This window comes from Taudactylus pleione, unplaced genomic scaffold (genome assembly GCF_031769625.1).
Source record: "Taudactylus pleione unplaced genomic scaffold, aTauple2 ptg000830l, whole genome shotgun sequence".
In the NCBI taxonomy this organism is placed as follows: domain Eukaryota; kingdom Metazoa; phylum Chordata; class Amphibia; order Anura; family Myobatrachidae; genus Taudactylus; species Taudactylus pleione.
In genome coordinates, this window is record NW_028285232.1 from 331,354 (window position 1) to 353,558 (window position 22,205).

The 22,205-nt window shown below is 46.2% G+C and overlaps 1 protein-coding gene across 7 annotated transcripts in view; it reads right to left on the reverse strand.

Annotated features, from left to right (window-relative positions):
* The window catches only part of LOC148474560 (von Willebrand factor A domain-containing protein 5A-like), a 259,425-nt gene that overhangs the window by 195,215 nt on the left and 42,005 nt on the right, over positions 1-22,205 (reverse strand). For all 7 annotated transcript variants that reach the window (XM_088458408.1, XM_088458407.1, XM_088458406.1 and 4 more), the window contains 3 exons: positions 18,844-19,046; positions 2,348-2,570; positions 1,279-1,448 (listed from right to left, as the gene is read on the reverse strand). In XM_088458408.1, the coding sequence (XP_088314534.1) occupies positions 1,279-1,448; positions 2,348-2,570; positions 18,844-19,046 (596 nt within the window). The remainder of the gene's footprint in view (positions 1-1,278; positions 1,449-2,347; positions 2,571-18,843; positions 19,047-22,205) is intronic.

The window sequence follows — 22,205 nt, forward strand, 5'->3', positions numbered from 1 at the left end:
CACAGTCCTACAAAGCTATGTAATGGCAATGATGATACTGATGTTACCGAGGGTTACACAGTCCTACAAAGCTATGTGATGGCAATGATAATACTGATGTTACAGTGTGTTACACAGTCCTACAAAGCTATGTGATGGCAATGATAATACTAATGTTACAGTGGGTTACACAGTCCTACAAAGCTATGTGATGGCAATGATAATACTGATGTTAGAGAGGGTTACACAGTCCTACAAAGCTATGTAATGGCAATGATAATACTGATGTTACAGTGTGTTACACAGTCCTACAAAGCTATGTGATGGCAATGATAATACTAATGTTACAGTGGGTTACACAGTCCTACAAAGCTATGTAATGGCAATGATAATACTAATGTTACAGAGGGTTACACAGTCCTACAAAGCTATGTGATGGCAATGATAATACTGATGTTACAGTGGGTTACACAGTCCTACAAAGCTATGTGATGACAATGATAATACTAATGTTACAGAGGGTTACACAGTCCTACAAAGCTATGTAATGGCAATGATAATACTGATGTTACCGAGGGTTACACAGTCCTACAAAGCTATGTGATGGCAATGATAATACTGATGTTATAGTGTGTTACACAGTCCTACAAAGCTATGTAATGGCAATGATAATACTGATGTTACAGTCGGTTACATAGTCCTACAAAGCTATGTAATGGCAATGATAATACTGATGTTACAGAGGGTTACACAGTCCTACAAAGCTATGTAATGGCAATGATAATACTGATGTTACAGTGGGTTACACAGTCCTACAAAGCTATGTAATGGCAATGATAAGACTAATGTTACAGAGGGTTACACAGTCCTACAAAGCTATGTGATGGCAATGATGATACTGATGTTACAGTGTGTTACACAGTCCTACAAAGCTATGTGATGGCAATGATAATACTGATGTTACAGTGTGTTACACAGTCCTACAAAGCTATGTGATGGCAATGATAATACTGATGTTACAGTGTGTTACACAGTCCTACAAAGCTATGTAATGGCAATGATAATACTGATGTTACAGAGGGTTACACAGTCCTACAAAGCTATGTGATGGCAATGATAATACTGATGTTACAGAGGGTTACACAGTCCTACAAAGCTATGTGATGGCAATGATAATACTGATGTTACAGTGTGTTACACAGTCCTACAAAGCTATGTGATGGCAATGATAATACTGATGTTACAGTGTGTTACACAGTCCTACATGAGAAACGTCACATTTTTGTGCGATCTCCTCACCTTGGCCGCAGTCTTGTCGGTGTCAGTATATTGTAGAGGGGTGATGTCACAGTTAGACTCTATCTTGGCAATGCCGTACGCAGACTGGAAGTGAGCGCTCAGACTCAGGGTGTATGGGATCTGCCCAATAGGCACCTGTGGGCGTGTGGCGGTTACACTCACATCGTGATCTGTACGGAGACAATTAAATGTCAGAGAGAAACGGAAAGTCACATACATACGATGCGATACGGCATAAAATGGCTGCCAGCAATGTGCTGGAGGAACAGGTCGGTACAGTGCTCAGCTCCGGGTACAATGACAAAAATGTAAGTTTCCTGCTAAACGTGACTATAAGATATTTATTACTACTATGCCTGAGACAAACACAAGGACATTCTTAGTGCGTTTAGTTTTGTAATGATCAGTTCAGATGTTACTCTCTGTCCTGCTGTGCTAGGACCATTATTCAGGACAACTCAGAGCTACCACAGATAAGTGTGAGGGATTGTGATCTCGCCCAGAGAGGAAGGTGATGCCTGTGACCAGAGTAATGTCCCCTCACACACAATGAGACTCACAGCTACTATAGGGAATAATCAGTCAGTCATTCTCCACCAGGTGACTCTGGGGTTTTCCAATCCTCTATCCTGACTGATCAGTATAAGGGGTCAATCCTTTTAGGTGTGAGGGGTGCGAGTTGCTGTTGCAATGATGTAGAAATTCCGGCAACAGCCCCGCATCTTGCTATCTACAGTGGCTAAAACTCACCCAGGGCTCACTTATTTCATACGCAGCAGCCCTAGGAGGCTACGAACAACACTCAGCGAGTTTGGAGGTACAGTAGGTGCTCATATAGCTGCACTTACTTGTGACATGAGCCAACTCGGGACTAATAGGATTGACCCCTAAGTGTTACAGTAATGTTAGATATGGCAACAAAGCTGAGGATGGTGATACATGTCTGTGATTGGTGTCATTTACCCTAATATGTATGTAATGAAAAACCATAAGATTACTTATTACTGATATGAGACATGACTGTGAGCTTACGCTCTGGCACGAGGATACGCTCATTCTCTGGCTGTACCTTTTGGGGTGTATCTGGGGTTGAGGACGGCAGGAAGTACAAAGCGCACAGCTCCATCCGCCTCCACAGGCAGCTCCTGCACGTATTTCAGGGTCACCTCGGCCTCCTGACCGGGGGGTAGATTCCCAACGCTGCAGCTGAATATGTCGGCAGAGCTCTCGTCTTCCTCCAGGAGGAACGCCTGCTGCCCCTGACTCATGGCCTCGTCGTAGGTTTCTTTAGCCTAAAAGAGGAAAAAGTTGAAAGGGTGAGGGGGGGGGAGTTTGGGGTCATTATCTGGTGACCTAAGAAACTGAGTGAAATCTTATTTACACATATAGAAATAGAGGATGATACTGTGTTACAATGTATAAGAGGGAGAGTATCAATGTGATCATATCTAACAATGGGCGTAATTCGGAGTCAGTTTTACATTTTATATTTTGCGTTTTTTATTTCTGCAGAAGCCACATAGTTTTTGGTCTGAATGGTGATTGGCTGCAACTAGGAGCTGATACCGGGGCTGAAATAATGATGGAATCACAGAAAGGGGTGTGAAGGCAACTGCAGTAAAGTACAATAAGGGCGTGTTCTGGGCGTATAGTCTCAAGGACACCAAAAATGCCCAAAACGCAGCCTGCTGGAGGGGTCAGACTTGTGTCAGCTTAGCCCCATATTAAAGTGTAAAAGTAGATAGTGATGACTGCAAAGCTGCTAATGATGACTACGTCCGATTGGTTGTAACTGTGAAAGACACGCCCATTTATTCAAATACACTAAAACCGCAGGAACAGTGCTTACTATTTTTTATTTTTTTTAATATAACAAATGGCTTTGACCCACAGCACTTCTGTACTTTCTGGTGTATTATATAAATATATATATATATATATATATATATATATATATATATATATATATCCATACATACATACACACACATATATCTATCTATATATGTATGTATATATATATATATAATATATATATATATATACACACACACACACAAATACAAGACAATCAGTGCACTTCAATAAAATGAATACCAAATGTCCTTGAGACAAGAGAAATGTTCTGTTTCAAACAAATGATTGTGTAATAGCCACTTAGAATTCCTCCTATATAATGGAATAAAGCAAAGATCCCAAAGATGGTATGGATCGGCGTCTTCCCCAAAAAACCCGAATCCAGCCGGGGGTAAACACTAAAAGTAAAACAGAGACAGTGGGCGCCACATAGTGCTTTAAAAGTATAAGCGTTTTAAGTGCAATCTTCCCAATAACCAATTAAGCGTACCAGAAAAGGCGGTCTTACACTACCGCAAGTGTATACAGCATATAACGAAGGAACAAGGCAATCACCGGCCGCTGACCTGGACGTCTCCAAGCGGCTCTCCGGGAGCTGGCTTCCGACCACAATCTCAAATGCCAAACCACGCCCCTACCGGTTTCTTCATTCGTCAGGAGGCTGGCTGGCATTATGCAAACATCTCTTTAAATAGTACTGGCCTCATTGAAAGGTACCGGGCTCATTAAAATATCCACAGCTGTAATTAATTGCATTGTAATATTGCAAACAAATACAAAGTACATCAAATAATAAAAACAATAACAGAAACCATACATTGTATCCACCACATATTGCTACAAAATATCATGTTACAAACCAAGGCCCTGATTCAGACCCACTCACGAGCAGCTGTCCGCTCGCAATTGGGTCGATGGTCTGCACTGCGAGACGCGATGGTCTGCACTGCGAGACGCGACGAGCGAAGGACTTTCCTTCGCTCGTAGTGTCTGATCAAAGGGGGCGTGCTGTCGATGGTGACTGACAGCACGCCCCCTTTGGTGGGCGTGCCGGGGGCGTGCCTGCCAGACGGAGGCGTTCCCAAGGGAATGCCTACCATCAGAAGCCGGCCCCACTGACATCACTAGTGATGTCACTAGTGATGTCAGTGGGAATGATTTTGGCTCTGATAGAGCCAAAATCACTCCTGGCCTTGCGGTTGAGAAACTCAAGACCATCGCGACCATCATCCTGCACGCTCGTATATGCTGTGGGTGGTGACCCACAGCTATACAAGCGTCCAGGAGGACGCTCCATTTTTATGTAGGTGGGCCCTGATTCAGAGCGAGCGCTCTGGTCAGAGCGTCCGGCTCTGAATCTGGGCCCAAGTCAGAAAATATGAAAGAATAAAATGTAGCACAGGTGGATATACGGAAGTGTGGATGGGAGCGGATGACATAGAAGCGTTCCTGTGTACCTTTGAATGCACGGCAGCCCAGCTAAAATAGCCAGAGGAGCAATGGGCAGTTCGGTTAGCTCCCTGTCTTACTGGAGAATAAGCCCAGATGGCTTATGCAGATCTACCTGCGTCTCAGGCTGATTCCTATACACGAACAAAAAGTATGGTGGTCGCTCACATCAGCTTAATGACATTGCACAGGTGCTTGTAAAGGGCAGGGTTTACACTGAACCACAGAAAATAGGGATTTGCCCTCCAGCACACTGCAGCAATATCAGCAAAAATACTTGAATCCTATATAATAATAGAAATCCAGAGGTATTAGTTACATACATTTGCAAATATATGAATAAGCGCCAGGCCAGCATCAAGGCTCCTCTATACTGGCGTCCCTAACATTATGGGGTTCACGTCTGAGGCGCAGGGAACCCCAAAAGAATCTAGCCACGGACCATCCCCAGGGCATGAAGGGAGCCAGCATTGGGAGGATGTGCTGGTCCGTATAGTGCCAGCCATATAGTGCCAAATTGGAGCTTTGCAGTAATATGTTAATAATAAATATTATATCAGTAATTTATTTCAGTAACAGTCATTCACAATAATCTTAGCTATATTTTAAATCACTTTAATTTGAAAATATCAAATCTTTCAAAACCCAAGAAATGTCTTAGTGATTCCAAACTTTAGTTCGTTAGTAAATATCTGTAATCTGTACAATTTATCTGTAACAGAAGAGGAAGAAACATAAAACAAGTCATGTGTGATAAAAAATACACCACAGATACCAATCTGTAGCATCCAGCAATGGAAAAGCTCAAGGCCTAATCTTCACATCTGCGATTAGCAGCTGCCGCAACGCAGTGACAGGTTTTGGAGCTATACAAAAGTTTAGCCAATATTCTCAGCACTTCGTTCTGTCATGGTCAGTAACCAATATCATACTTACCTACTTTTGAAAATGAGTTTCAGGGAGATTATAGTCGGTTGTAGTATATGACATCGAGGGGGTGTGCCATGCTCCGCCCTAAGGGCGTGTCTAGCGTTACCTATGGGCGTATCTATTTGGTAGTGGATAGATTCCATTCAGCAGATGTATCCTGACGTCACCCATATCTATTTCTACTCAGGGGTGAGACACTGGCGATAACAGGAGATTAGGTTCAGATACTTCAAAATGCGGTTGTGGGCAAGAGTCACGGCTGTCCAGTTGCTGTGCGTGGGCTGGTGTCTCAATGCTGTTACAGCGGTGCAGGATGTGTCCTATGTACAGTCTTCTCCCCTCTATATAATAATACCACAAATCAGTGTGTGCTGGGAGCTGTGTCCTCCTCCCCTCATATATCACTACACAGCCCCCTTTATTGTAAATAATAACAATAATACCCTATGTCAGTGTGTACTGGGAGTTAGCTGCCTCCCTCAACTATTCCTTCCCGGGTCAGTGTCCAGTCTCCACAGTTTTTCACTTACCAGGTATTTATGACTCTGCTTAAAACACAGTAGAAAATGCACCAGCGCTTCACATAAACTATTCAGGCTGCAAAGAACTACATAGGAGAAGTCTCTATTCCTCCAAATAAAAGTCACACAAATATATAGAGATATAATTCTTGCACCACTAGATAAAGTCACCAAATATTCCTCTGTAAAATATAGGGAATAGATCCGATGATGTCAGTCACCAACGTTTCTTGTACAATTTTACTGTCTCAAATCTTCTTATGGCCCAGGATAACACTTTAATGAATATTCCAAAGATCATATGAACGAGAAGAAAATAAAGTTTCTGTATGGTGAAGTACGTTCAAACAAACTTTATTCCCACATCAACATATAAAAACACAATCCCCAGGATAGGGTAAAAATTAGCCGTGTACCGTGTTGTAGGGGTGTAGTCTCCTAACACCCAAGCAAGCATAAGATGGTAAAAAACCACTACGTCTCCTGGGAATGACTCGTGGACTTGCTTCAGTCTTGGAGATATCCCCCCACGGTACCAGTCACACACCAACGCGTTTCAACTCACCAATAATAAGTCTTCCTCATCCTGGGGATTGTGTTTTTATATGTTGATGTGCGAATAAAGTTTGTTTGAACGGACTTCACCATACAGAAACTTTATTTTCTTCTGGTTCACATGATCTTTGGAGTATTCATTAAAGTGTTATCCTGGGCCATAAGAAGATTTGAGACAGTAAAATTGTACAAGAAACGTTGGTGACTGACATCATCATCCCTATATTTTACAGAGGAATATTTGATGACTTTATCTAGTGGCGCAAGAATTATATTTATGACTCTGCTGCTGCACAGTTCTCATTGTTCCTGCAGTGGTAGCATGACTGCCGTGGAGCGAAGGAAGGAGCGGGTCGCGCTGCAATGTGAAGAGGTAAGGGCACTGTAGCCACACAGGCTGCGCTGCTGACCACACGCCCTTGTGCTACCTCGTTATTTCACACACAGGCGTCCACACTGTAATCGGGCTCCGGGGAAGCCAGTGACTGTGTGCCGGGCTAAGTTGCCGGCCACCGCTACTCACAAGCCCGCGGTGGCCGGCTTATAGTATTAGCTGTGACGTCCTGAAAGAAGCGCGTTGAGGCGTCCTCAAGCCCTGCCCCCATCTCATCCGGACTCGTGCATGCGCAGTCCGGATTTTTGATGAGATAGTGGAGAAAGCGGGGGATTCACTTTATATTCTGGGGTAGCGGGAGCTCCCACCTTAAAGCGGGAGTCTCCCGCGGAATTCGGGAGGGTAGGCAAGTATGACCAATATGGAGCGGGCAGGGAAATATGTGATAAAGCAACACCTCACTTTTCCATGCCACTACTAGAGGCTTACTAGGCAATCTTAGCGTATGTTGGGAATGTACTCCACAGAGTTATCAGAACCTCCAGTGCTGTAGTATCCAGAATGGCCAACACTGATGTCAGAACAGATTCCTGACAATCGGGTGGGAGCAACTGTTTGTTCTCACTATTTGGAATTGACAGTCAGTTTGAAGATCCACGGACGTCAATGCCTCAGCAAGGTACACGTACAGCTGTGGCTCATAGACAAGATCCACAGATATCACCGACTCAGCGAGGTACACGTACAGCTGCGGCTCATAGACAAGATCCACGGACATCACTGAGTCAGCGAGGTACACGTACAGCTGCGGCTCATAGACAAGATCCACGGAATTCACTGACTCAGCGAGGTACACGTACAGCTGCAGCTCATAGACAAGATCCACGGAATTCCCTGAATCAGAGAGGTACACATACAGCTGCGGCTCATAGACAAGATCCACGGAATTTACTGACTCTGCGAGGTACACATACAGCTGCGACTCATAGACAAGATCCACGGACATCACTGAGTCAGCGAGGTACACGTACAGCTGCGGCTGATAGACAAGATCCACGGTATTCACTGAGTCAGCGAGGTACACATACAGCTGCGGCTCATAGACAAGATCCACAGACATCACTGACTCAGCGAGGTACACGTACAGCTGTGGCTCATAGACAAGATCCACGGACATCACGGACTCAGCGAAGTAAATACATACAGCTGCGGCTCATAGACAAGATCCACGGACATCACCGGCTCAGCGAGGTACACGTACAGCTGCGGCTCATAGACAAGATCCACGGACATCACCGGCTCAGCGAGGTACACGTACAGCTGCGGCTCATAGACAAGATCCACGGACATCACTGACTCAGCGAGGTACACGTACAGCTGCGGCTCATAGACAAGATCCACGGACATCACTGACTCAGCGAGGTACACGTACATCTGCGGCTCATAGACAAGATCTACGGACATCACTGAGTCAGCGAGGTACACGTACAGCTGCGGCTCATAGACAAGATCCACGGACATCACTGAGTCAGCGAGGTACACATACAGCTGCAGCTCATAGACAAGATCCACGGACATCACCGGCTCAGCGAGGTACACGTACAGCTGTGGCTCATAGATAAGATCCACGGAATTCACTGACTCTGCGAGGTACAGGTACCGCTGTGGCTCATAGACAAGATCCATGGACATTACCGGCTCAGCGAGGTACACGTACAGCTGCGGCTCATAGACAAGATCCACGGACATCACTGCCTCAGCGAGGTACACGTACAGCTGCGGCTCATAAACAAGATCCACGGAATTCACTGACTCTGCGAGGTAGACATACAGCTGCGGCTCATAGACAAGATCCACGGACATCACTGACTCAGCGAGGTACACGTACAGCTGTGGCTCATAGAAAAGATCCACGGACATCACCGACTCAGCGAAGTAAACACATACAGCTGCGGCTCATAGACAAGATCCACGGACATCACCGGCTCAGCGAGGTACACGTACAGCTGCGGCTCATAGACAAGATCCACGGACATCACCGGCTCAGCGAGGTACACGTACAGCTGCGGCTCATAGACAAGATCCACGGACATCACTGACTCAGCGAGGTACACGTACAGCTGCGGCTCATAGACAAGATCCACGGACATCACTGACTCAGCGAGGTACACGTACATCTGCGGCTCATAGACAAGATCCACGGACATCACTGACTCAGCGAGGTACACGTACAGCTGCGGCTCATAGACAAGATCCACAGACATCACTGAGTCAGCGAGGTACACATACAGCTGCATCTCATAGACAAGATCCACGGACATCACCAGCTCAGCAAGGTACACGTACAGCTGTGTCTCATAGATAAGATCCATGGAATTCACTGACTCTATGAGGTACAGGTACCGCTGTGGCTCATAGACAAGATCCATGGTCATCACCGGCTCAGCGAGGTACACGTACAGCTGCGGCTCATAGACAAGATCCACAGACATCACCGGCTCAGCGAGGTACACGTACAGCTGCGGCTCATAGACAAGATCCATGGACATCACTGACTCAGCGAGGTACACGTACAGCTGCGGCTCATAGACAAGATCCACGGACATCACTGACTCAGCGAGGTACACGTACATCTGCGGCTCATAGACAAGATCTACGGACATCACTGAGTCAGCGAGGTACACGTACAGCTGCGGCTCATAGACAAGATCCACGGACATCACTGAGTCAGCGAGGTACACATACAGCTGCAGCTCATAGACAAGATCCACGGACATCACCGGCTCAGCGAGGTACACGTACAGCTGTGGCTCATAGATAAGATCCACGGAATTCACTGACTCTGCGAGGTACAGGTACCGCTGTGGCTCATAGACAAGATCCATGGACATCACCGGCTCAGCGAGGTACACGTACAGCTGCGGCTCATAGACAAGATCCACGGACATCACTGCCTCAGCGAGGTACACGTACAGCTGCGGCTCATAGACAACATCCATGGAATTCACTGAATCAGAGAGGTAGAAGTGCAGCTGTGGCTCATAGACAAGATCCACGGAATTCACTGACTCTGCGAGGTACACATGCAGCTGCGGCTCATAGACAAGATCCACGGACATCACTGACTCAGCGAGATACACCTACAGCTGCGGCTCATAGACAAGATCCACGGACATCACTGCACTCAGCGAGGTACACGTACAGCTGCGGCTCATAAACAAGATCCACGGAATTCACTGACTCTGCGAGGTAGACATACAGCTGCGGCTCATAGACAAGATCCACGGACATCACTGACTCAGCGAGGTACACGTACAGCTGTGGCTCATAGAAAAGATCCACGGACATCACCGACTCAGCGAAGTAAACACATACAGCTGCGGCTCATAGACAAGATCCACGGACATCACCGGCTCAGCGAGGTACACGTACAGCTGCGGCTCATAGACAAGATCCACGGACATCACCGGCTCAGCGAGGTACACGTACAGCTGCGGCTCATAGACAAGATCCACGGACATCACTGACTCAGCGAGGTACACGTACAGCTGCGGCTCATAGACAAGATCCACGGACATCACTGACTCAGCGAGGTACACGTACATCTGCGGCTCATAGACAAGATCCACGGACATCACTGAGTCAGCGAGGTACACGTACAGCTGCGGCTCATAGACAAGATCCACAGACATCACTGAGTCAGCGAGGTACACATACAGCTGCATCTCATAGACAAGATCCACGGACATCACCGGCTCAGCGAGGTACACGTACAGCTGTGTCTCATAGATAAGATCCACGGAATTCACTGACTCTATGAGGTACAGGTACCGCTGTGGCTCATAGACAAGATCCATGGTCATCACCGGCTCAGCGAGGTACACGTACAGCTGCGGCTCATAGACAAGATCCACAGACATCACCGGCTCAGCGAGGTACACGTACAGCTGCGGCTCATAGACAAGATCCATGGACATCACTGACTCAGCGAGGTACACGTACAGCTGCGGCTCATAGACAAGATCCACGGACATCACTGACTCAGCGAGGTACACGTACATCTGCGGCTCATAGACAAGATCTACGGACATCACTGAGTCAGCGAGGTACACGTACAGCTGCGGCTCATAGACAAGATCCACGGACATCACTGAGTCAGCGAGGTACACATACAGCTGCAGCTCATAGACAAGATCCACGGACATCACCGGCTCAGCGAGGTACACGTACAGCTGTGGCTCATAGATAAGATCCACGGAATTCACTGACTCTGCGAGGTACAGGTACCGCTGTGGCTCATAGACAAGATCCATGGACATCACCGGCTCAGCGAGGTACACGTACAGCTGCGGCTCATAGACAAGATCCACGGACATCACTGCCTCAGCGAGGTACACGTACAGCTGCGGCTCATAGACAACATCCATGGAATTCACTGAATCAGAGAGGTAGAAGTGCAGCTGTGGCTCATAGACAAGATCCACGGAATTCACTGACTCTGCGAGGTACACATGCAGCTGCGGCTCATAGACAAGATCCACGGACATCACTGACTCAGCGAGGTACACCTACAGCTGTGGCTCATAGACAAGATCCACGGACATCACGGACTCAGCGAAGTAAACACATACAGCTGCGGCTCATAGACAAGATCCACGGACATCACCGGCTCAGCGAGGTACACGTACAGCTGCGGCTCATAGACAAGATCCACAGACATCACTGTCTCAGCGAGGTACACGTACAGCTGCGGCTCATCGACAAGATCCACGGACATCACTGACTCAGCGAGGTACACATACAGCTGCAGCTCATAGACAAGATCCACGGACATCACCGGCTCAGCGAGGTACACGTACAGCTGTGGCTCATAGATAAGATCCACGGAATTCACTGACTCTGCAAGGTACAGGTACCGCTGTGGCTCATAGACAAGATCCATGGACATCACCGTCTCATCGAGGTACACGTACAGCTGCGGCTCATAGACAAGATCCACGGACATCACCGGCTCAGCGAGGTACACGTACAGCTGCGGCTCATAGACAAGATCCACGGGCATCACTGACTCAGCGAGGTACATGTACAGCTGCGGCTCATAGACAAGATCCACGGACATCACTGACTCAGCGAGGTACAAGTACAGCTGCGGCTCATAGACAAGATCCACGGACATCACTGAGTCAGCGAGGTACACGTACAGCTGCGGCTCATAGACAAGATCCATGGATATCACTGAGTCAGCGAGGTACACATACAGCTGCAGCTCATAGACAAGATCCACGGACATCACCGGCTCAGCGAGGTACACATACAGCTGTGGCTCATAGACAAGTTCCACAGGATTTCACTGACTCTGCGAGGTACACGTACAGCTGCGGCTCATAGAGAAGATCCACGGACATCACTGAGTCAGCGAGGTACACGTACATCTGCGGCTCATAGACAAGATCCACGGACATCACTGAGTCAGCGAGGTACACGTACAGCTGCAGCTCATAGACAAGATCCACGGACATCACCGGCTCAGCGAGGTACACGTACAGCTGTGGCTCATAGATAAGATCCACGGAATTCACTGACTCTGCGAGGTACAGGTACCGCTGTTGCTCATAGACAAGATCCATGGACATCACCGGCTCAGCGAGGTACACGTACAGCTGCGGCTCATAGACAAGATCCACGGACATCACCAGCTCAGCGAGGTACACGTACAGCTGCGGCTCATAGACAAGATCCACGGACATCACTGACTCAGCGAGGTACACGTACAGCTGCGGCTCATAGACAAGATCCATGGACATCACTGAGTCAGCGAGGTACACATCCAGCTGCAGCTCATAGACAAGATCCACGGACATCACTGACTCAGCGAGGTACACGTACAGCTGTGGCTCATAGACAAGATCCACAGACATCACTGACTCAGCGAGGTACAAGTACAGCTGCGGCTCATAGACAAGATCCACGGACATCACTGAGTCAGCGAGGTACACGTACAGCTGCGGCTCATAGACAAGATCCATGGACATCACTGAGTCAGCGAGGTACACATACAGCTGCAGCTCATAGACAAGATCCACGGACATCACCGGCTCAGCGAGGTACACGTACAGCTGTGGCTCATAGACAAGTTCCACAGGATTTCACTGACTCTGCGAGGTACACGTACAGCTGCTGCTCATAGAGAAGATCCACGGATATCACTGAGTCAGCGAGGTACACGTACAGCTGCGGCTCATAGACAAGATCCACGGACATCACTGAGTCAGCGAGGTACACATACAGCTGGAGCTCATAGACAAGATCCACGGACATCACCGGCTCAGCGAGGTACACGTACAGCTGTGGCTCATAGACAAGGTCCACAGGATTTCACTGACTCTGCGAGGTACACGTACCGCTGCGGCTCATAGAGAAGATCCACGGACATCACTGACTCAGCGATTTACACGTACAGCTGCGGCTCATAGACAAGATCCAGCAGGCTGTGATTTTTGTGGTCAGCATCTGTTTTGACATCATTCTGGACTCTACAGCACTGGAGATTCTGATAACTCAGTGGAGTAAATTCCCAACATACTGTGAGACTGTCTCATAATTTACATCCAAATTGTGGCTGCACAGATTGAACCAAGTGTGTTATTCTTACAGACACTGGACTAAACATCTGCCCCATGTAACACATTGTATAGACACATTGTTTGAAAATGTTAATATTTGTATCAGTTTGTCAGTGTGCATTAGTTATCTTCTATAAAGATACTGACGCACTTTACATGAAGAGCATATATAAGATATATATATACACATATATATATGCACACACACACTATATATATATATATATATATATATATATATATACACACACGTATACACACACATACTGTATATATGTACTAAATTTTGGTTTTGTGTATCATTGTTTTTTATTGTGAATTATTTATGCATTGTGTATTGTGACAGGATCAGAGACCGAAGTAAAATCGGAGATAAGTTTATCTTTACCCACAGGCAGTTTTACAGACAAGTGCAGGATTCGGGATGTAGTGATAATACCAGCGGACGGGATGGCGGGCGTCGATACAGAGATGCCGGAAGCCCGCCGCCCGGCATAATGGTGATGCCAATATCCCGAACGAGTTCAGGATACCGGCATCTGCATACCAAACCGCCGGAATCCAGAACATCCATGGCCGGGTAAGTATGGTCATGTCCCCAGGGATGGGGGGTTACGTTCAGGCACCCCCCCCGGAGGGAAATTAGGGTTAGGCACCCCTTTGGGAGTGTTAGGGTTAGGCTGCGGAGAGGGGGGTTATGGTTAGCCTCCCCGGAGACTTAGGTTTAGGGAACTGGGAGGGTGTATTAGGGTTAGGCACCACCGGGGCAATGTTAGGGTTAGGCAACCCCCAGGGAGGTTAGGGTTAGGCACCACAAAGGGAGGGTTAGGGGGGGGAGAGGGAAGGGTTAGAGTACTTACCTTCCCTCATCGGGATCTCCTCCTGTTGGGCTTCCGTAGTTGAGTTTTCAACCGGCAGCTGAAGAGCCGCAGGTATTTTGACACCATTCGATTCACAGGACAGGTTAGTTATTTACAGCAAAACAAGGTTCACAGAGTCTTTACATACAGCAACATTAACCACACCCCTGGCCTATCACCTGAGCAGGACCGGTGCTAGGCTTCCCTGCACCCAGCACCATCCTGTGCTGCACAGCCATACCCCTTCCCTCAGTGCTTACCCAATAATGCCAGCAGGAGGGTGGGGCATGGTCTTTTTCACTGGAACCAGCCACTGACGAGCCCATGCAGGGAGCAAGGCTGTGCTCCGTGGCATTGCTCCTGGAATCCCGTGCCTAGAGCCGCCACTGCACCTGGGCAGCTTGTCCACCATCAGGAGCACTGTCTCTTGAAGTCCTTTCACCACAAACTGACAGGTGCCTGCAATCAGCTACTGCTCAACACTGGCCAACAGAAACACCTGGCCTGGATTCTCTCCAGCCACAATCCTGTACTTCTACAACTAAGGGCCGTATTCAATTATTTTCACCTCTGCAAAAAAGTTCCGCCTGCCGCACTTTTCACCAACTTTGCGTGTTTTGGACGTGTAAACTTATCGTGCCTGCCCCTGCCTTTCGCCCTATTCAATTCCAAACCAGGCGAAAACTGCAAGCAGCTGTCGAAGTCAAATAATTGGTTATGATCGTTTCTAATTATTATCTGATGATCTAGTGGTTTATGGGCTGATAAAGACTAAATCGGATGCTACTCTGCATTGGAAGCGAGCCGATGTACACAAATTTGTATATATATATATCATTGAAGGTTTAGTCAAGTGTGTGAGAAGCAGGAGTATGTCCGTGACAAGTGATTAAAAATACACAAAGATACTGTGAGTGTTTGCATATATATTGTGAAGCTCTGCATACAGATACAGTATGTCTGTGGCAATTGAATGCAACACAGACACTGATATGCTCAGAGGAAGTGTTCTGAATGTAGAGTTAGAAACAATTGTCAGATGTTTGATCACCATTAGCAATTGTATGCCTTGTGTCCAATGCTGATGTGGTTAAGAAGTACTGACAATTGTATTCTAAATAAGCATAAGAAAGCCTTTGTTAAAGTTATCAGACTTCTTGACTATGGCCAAGGCTTTCCCCACCTGTGAGGACAGACTTCATTTTATATGACCTTTTGTGATTAGATTCAAATGGATATAATATCAAAAATACCAGTTACTGGATAAAGATATATATATATATATATATATATATATATATCCATGACACATATACAGACGCACATTAGCGAATAAAATATAAACTCACATACAGCACATATATGCATGATACACAACACATACACGCAGCACACATTTGCGCTGCGTTCAGATGTACAATGCACACTGATGAATTCATGTAAATATCTCACATTCATTTATGCAAGCATACATATAAAAGGTTCCCTAGCATTGAGCCTAATATTAGAGGTTTTGTTAGCTAATCATTATGGTGTAAAATGTACATATATGATACGTAAGGTATAGAATTTAGTAGACATGTCATGTTTGGTATCATATTGACACCCTGTTTAATTCCAGATATCTGAATCTATCGGTGAAGGAGTCGCATCTTGCGTTCGGTGGTTATGGATTATAGGGAATTATTGGTTAGAATATGTACTTTGGCCCTGATTCAGAGCCGGACGCTCTGACCAGAGCGCTCGCTCTGAATCAGGGCCCACCTCCATTAATATGGAGCGTCCTCCTGGACGCTCGTATAGCTGTGGGTCACCACCCACAGCATATACGAGTGTGCAAAATGATGGTCGCGATGGTCTTGACCATCACGACCATCGGAACTGCGAGTAAAAGCCTGCGGTTGGGTTTTTCAACCGCAAGGCCAGGAGTGATTTTGGCTCTATCAGTACTCTATCATACTAGTAATGTCAGTGGGGCCGGCTTCAGACGGTAGGCGTTCCCTTGGGAACGCCTCCGTCTGGCAGGCACGCCCCCGGCACGCCCACCAAAGGGGGCGTGCTGTCAGTCACCATCGACAGCACGCTCCCTTTGATGAGACACTCCGAGCGAAGGAAAGTCCTTCGCTCATCGGGTCTCGCGCATGCGCACGACGGAGCTCCCTCCGTCGTGCGCATGCGCAGTGGGGACCATCGACCCACTTGCGAGCGGACAGCCGCTCGCGAGTGGGTCTGAATGACCCCCTTTGTATGTAGTGTTATCTCGTTTGGAGGGATGGACCATATCCCTGTTGTCACCATATGAATTGTCCTATGACCTGCATCGTACCAAAATGACAAGAACCAATGGAATTATGCCAGCTCGTTCCTATTGTGTTGTCCACTATATATTCAAGCGCTCTCATTCCTGTAGTCAGTCATCTTCTTTCTTTCTTATGACGGAGGCTTCACGTTTGATGCCGGGAATTTGGATTCAGAGCGCTTGCTTATGTATTGGCTGTACCTTTTGTATTTAATTGTCTTTGCGCTAATTGTGATAGATCAAAGCGTGTAAAGTTATTTTTATGCAATAAGAACTTTTTGTGCTTTGGAACCACAATCCGAGTCTGGAAAGCAATTATTTAATATTTAGCGATATTGGGGTATTCATATGGCAAATGCAGACCAGGCGGAAAGTGCTGTCAGAATAAGGGAAGTCAGTCTGCACCCCCAAAAAGATGCAATAACATTGGGGATCAATGTAGAAGTGTTCCAATAGCCCTAATAAAACTGTTTGGGGTGCTGAAGTTGTTTAAAATCCTTGTTATTAGCGTCCTTGCAAAAGTGGTGAAGAAATTTGGGGTACTTGAAAATGGGTGCTAGCATCTTTTAAATTCTCTAAAGTGAAGTTTTAATAAACGTGGAAAACGCACTTGTTACATGTACCTGCAATCCCAAAAACACCTGACCCATCCTTGCAGACCCCTAAGAAGTCTATTTCGCTAGTTTTTATGCTTGTCCCCCCACTTTGTACTTTTTTGCCCCAAAAATGAAAAGTACTTTTTTGGGGTGTTAAGTTTTTTCCCTGTATTTTTTGACACAGTAGTCATTTGGAGGGCTGTCTAAAGGGTTCTGAGTGGTTTCCCCACCTTTGTACCGCAAAATAAAAAAATTTAGACTTTTCACCTGCTATTGATAGGCAAATCTTTTTTGCCTATTACATTGCATTGACTTTCCGTGCAGACGAAAAGCGTCTGGAATTGAATTAGGCGATAAGTTCAGAGCAGGCAAAAAGCTGTGATCGGCAATACTTTTTGCTGATTACGGCTTTTTGCGTCTAATTGAATATGGTCCTTAGTCAGATTTGTGCTGTCCCTGTCACAGTATACTAAAAATACTAATTTGAGACAGCATCATTTTTATTTTTATAGTCAGACAATGTCAGGCGAGGATGAGCCAAAAATGTACACAGCAACGGCTTATCAGCAGTCAAATAACAAGCCAAGAACCATAAGCCAAATATTCTTTCTAGGTTTGCAGGGTGTGGTAAGGTACAAGAATCAGAGAGCAATCACCTAGCACTGACTGCTAGTTGAGTTTCCAGCAGAGGGCATGGATCCAAACTGAGAACGGCTCCTAGCTAACTGCACATGTACAGTCAAACTTCAATGATACTGGGCCTGGATACCTTTGCCAGCTTGCAGGCAACATCCCCAAAAACCTGGGGGCCATAGCACCCAACCATTTTACCATAGTAAGTGGTGTGGGTTTTAAATGTGCACTAGAGCATCACAGTGAATAATAATAGTCATGGCACAGACTAGTTGAAGCCTTGTGACACCTGAGCAGCACCTAGGAGAATGTGATGGATCATGGATGCACCATAGGAATAGTGACAGAAGGAGAGATGATATGGGGTGCAGAGGCACTCCCAGAGATAGTCCCAATCCCATGATCAGCAGAAAGAGAGAAACACTTAGTCCATAGTACGTTATGGAAGCTCCATCATTTTGTTACTTCTATCAAAGTAGAACCCAGCTTGTGCTCAAAAGTCCTACTGTGAAGAATAACTTACTACCCGCTACTAACACAACAGAAACAAAATAGAGTTCCCAAAACATAGAGGATCAGGATAAGCAAGAAAGAGATTGTAACCTCATCACTTAGACTGGTGACACCAGGGCTGTAGGAGAATTAGGGTTTCCCTGGTCATACACCTGTATGTTTAGTCCTTGTATTTTATCATTTACTCTTTGAATTAGTCCACTTTTGTTTTTCCCATAATTGTGTCCCTTTCTCCAGCACACAAGACTATAATAAAGTTCTACACCAAAGTTGTTGTGATGCTGCGACTTTGAAGTATAATGTACTTTGTTATTTTCTCTATGGCAGAAATACTATAATAAGGAATAAACATGATCATACCCAATAATGACTGTATAACAGGTCTTCCTCATTACCTGCTTCTTCTCCTGGAGGTCTGCTACGATCTTCTTCCCTTCTATGGACGCCTCAAAACTGTAGACAGCAGAGTCTTCATTCATGGGGAACACAAAGACGGCTTCCACCGCCTTCTCCTCCAGGTTCTTATACTTGAGGGTGGCGGACACATCGGCCACGAAGCCTTTCACCTGGATGTCTACCAGGATCCCCTGTAGAGGAACTGGACAGTACAAGAGGAAATCATATCCATCTCCTGAGCTATAAGTCATGCCACTAATGATCAGGAAAGTCAAATTTTTATATATATATATATATATATATATATATACATACATATATATATATATATAATATACTGTACATACATACATACACCTGACCCTCATTCTGTCCCCCAAGCTAACATTTTTTAAAACTATAAACTAATTTTTTTCAAAAACTGACCCAAAACAGTAATTTTTTATAATCACATTATGTAATAATAACTATTTAAACGTGATTTTACATTTTGTTAAAAAAAGAGATTTATGGTAAAACTTTCTTTCTCCGAAGTCCATAGGGTCCACAGGGAGACAATGGGGTGTGGGTGGGACTTGGAGGACCGGACACCAACAGCAAAGCTTCCCCCTATACACCGCCCACAGCCTGAAGGCAACTCAGTTTTGTCAACAAGCCACTCCGGGTGGAGAACCTGGCGTGACGACTTGGACGCAGCCGCACCAATAAGCTAATTGGCGCCAGGAACTTCAGTAACCCTGACGGGGATATTACGGCTTCCGCACTTACCCACCTGGGTGACCTGCATTAGAGTCCTTCTGAGGGCCATTACCGCTTCCTCAAAAAAATAACCCATGGATATAGAGGTGCTTTCTCCTCCTTGCACCTCAAGCTGCTGTGTGCAGCATCCCCTGCATTGGACCCAGAAGGTAGCACAGATTGTCCTAATTAGTGGCCAGTCGCAGGCCTGATTCACCTGTATTTTACCTGCCTCTGTGGAATAGCCGGTGTCTTTACCTTAATTGCAGCCTTGGCAGCATATGGCCTTCTTCCAGCTTGGGCTACACTCAGTGGGCATCACATCTACACTGTCGGTAACACAAATAAAAGTGTAAAGGAGGCCAACCATTAGATTTGTGCCTTTTGATTGTTCCACAATATTTCCTGATTCCTGGACTGTGGGTCTGATTCAGAGCCGGACGCTATTTGCGCTCGCTCGTTCAGAAAAAGGGGGTGGCCATTTAAATTAACCGTTCGCTCTTTGCGATCTGTTCACGCCTCTATGTCTGAACGAGCGAACTAAACATGCGGTTGTTATTTTGAAAAAAACGCCCCCTGGCCGCTTGCATCACACGTCATGTCCGCTATTTATTAGATTAATCGAGTACATCGAACGGCGTATGAACTGCTCGCTATTCTTGTGGTTGGTTTTTCCTACCGCAATCATGCGAACAGTTCTGACTATAAAACAACCAAGTGACGTGGTCAATGACGCTGCTGTATTAATTATGCACACCCTTAAAATGCCCGTTTTGACCTTTAGGCACGCCTGCATTCGGATCTCCACTCCCCGTTTTCAAGCACCTTCCCCTGTTACCACCCACATACGCCTCCTCCTGTCCCTCAAAAATGCAGGCATTCGCTATTTAGCGAGCACGCGATTTTCGGCCGCACTGACTGGTTCGCGCATGCGTATTACACAATCCGTACGCATGTGCAGATGTGCGAACATCGCTCGGAACGAACGAGCGGCCGCTTACGAGTGGCTCTGAATGAAGCCCCTAGTTTCTAGTTTTATATCATATCATCATTGCTTAGTGAGCATTACATCATCTCTACAAATAGCAATTCTCTAGTCCAGTGACTCTGCGCCATCTTGTGGATATTCTGTATTATTACAAGTGGAAAGTTTCAGTATTTGTACAACTTTCTAATATTGAATTGCTGCCTTCCTGTATTTCTACAATTTGATGGCTGCAGCCGGGAAGAGAACCATGTTCTGAGGTCATAATATTACTGTTCACCTGGACCTTCATTTGAATTGCAATACCTGATTGGTTTACAGTTATACTTGCTACACAATATGAATCGAAACGCTAACAAAGGGAAGAAGAACACCCAACAAGGTATGTTACCACATTTATCTCGCTCTGATTCCCGCCAAACCTCATTGTCTCCCCCGATACCCCCTGGGGATCCACTCGCTACTGCTGGACCTATAGATGCTGTATACGCTACTAAAAATTACATTCAAGTTATGCTGGCGGAACTTAATAAAACACTAACTTTCAACAACTCTCCGCAGACCTCCGCAACGAACTTGCTTCTCTATCTAAATGCACTTCAGCAGTGGAAGCCAAGACGGAATCGCTCTCTAGGGGTTTGAATGATACCTCACATGACATAGATTTTTTGCACCGTGAAGTGGAGTCTCTTAGATACAAATAAGGACCTTGAAAACAGGGAAAGACGGAATAACTTGAGAATCCACAATATTCCTGAAACTATTTCTCCCCAGTCTCTTGAATTGTATCTGAAATGTTTTTTTTTCTGATGCTGGTACCTTCTCTCCCTGAGCAATCACTGGGTATAGAAAGGGCCCACAGAGGACCTTATTCAGAGCCGGACGCTATTTGCGGACGCTCGTTCAGAAAAAGGGGCCGGATATTTAAATTGAGTGCTCGCTCTTTGCGGTCTGTTGATGTCGCTATGTCTGAGCGAGCGTCCGAAACATGCGCTCGCTATTTTGTAAAGACGCCCCTTGGCCGTTCGCATCATACGTCATCTCCGCTATTTATTAGATTGATCTAGTACATCGAAAGGCGTCTGAACTGCTCGCAGTGCTTGTGGTAGGTTTTACTTCCCGCAATCACTGCGAGCAATTCAGGCTAAAAGACAACCAAGTGACGTGGTCAATGACGCTGCTGTATTAATTATGCACACCCATTAAACGCCCGTTTTGACCGTTTGGCACGCCTGCGTTCGGATCTCCACTCCACGTTTTCAAGCACCTTCCCCTGTTACCACCCACAAACGCCTCATTCTGTCACTCAAATTAGCAGGCACTCGCTGTTTTACGAGTGCACGATTTCCGACTGCAATAACTGGTTAGCGCATGCGCATTACGACCCATACGCATGCGCAGATGTGCGAACATCGCTCGGAGCGAACGAGTGGCCGCTTATGAGCGGCTCTGAATCAGGCCCAGAGCTCTCAGACCAAAACCAAAAGAAGATGCCCCTCCGAGAGACGTTATCCTAAAGTTTCTGTCCTTTAACATTACGGACCAAATTGTTGCTGCCAGTAGATCTACTTCACAGATCTTTTTTGAGGGTTCTCACTTACACATTTTTCAAGATTTAGCCCCATCAACTATCCGTAA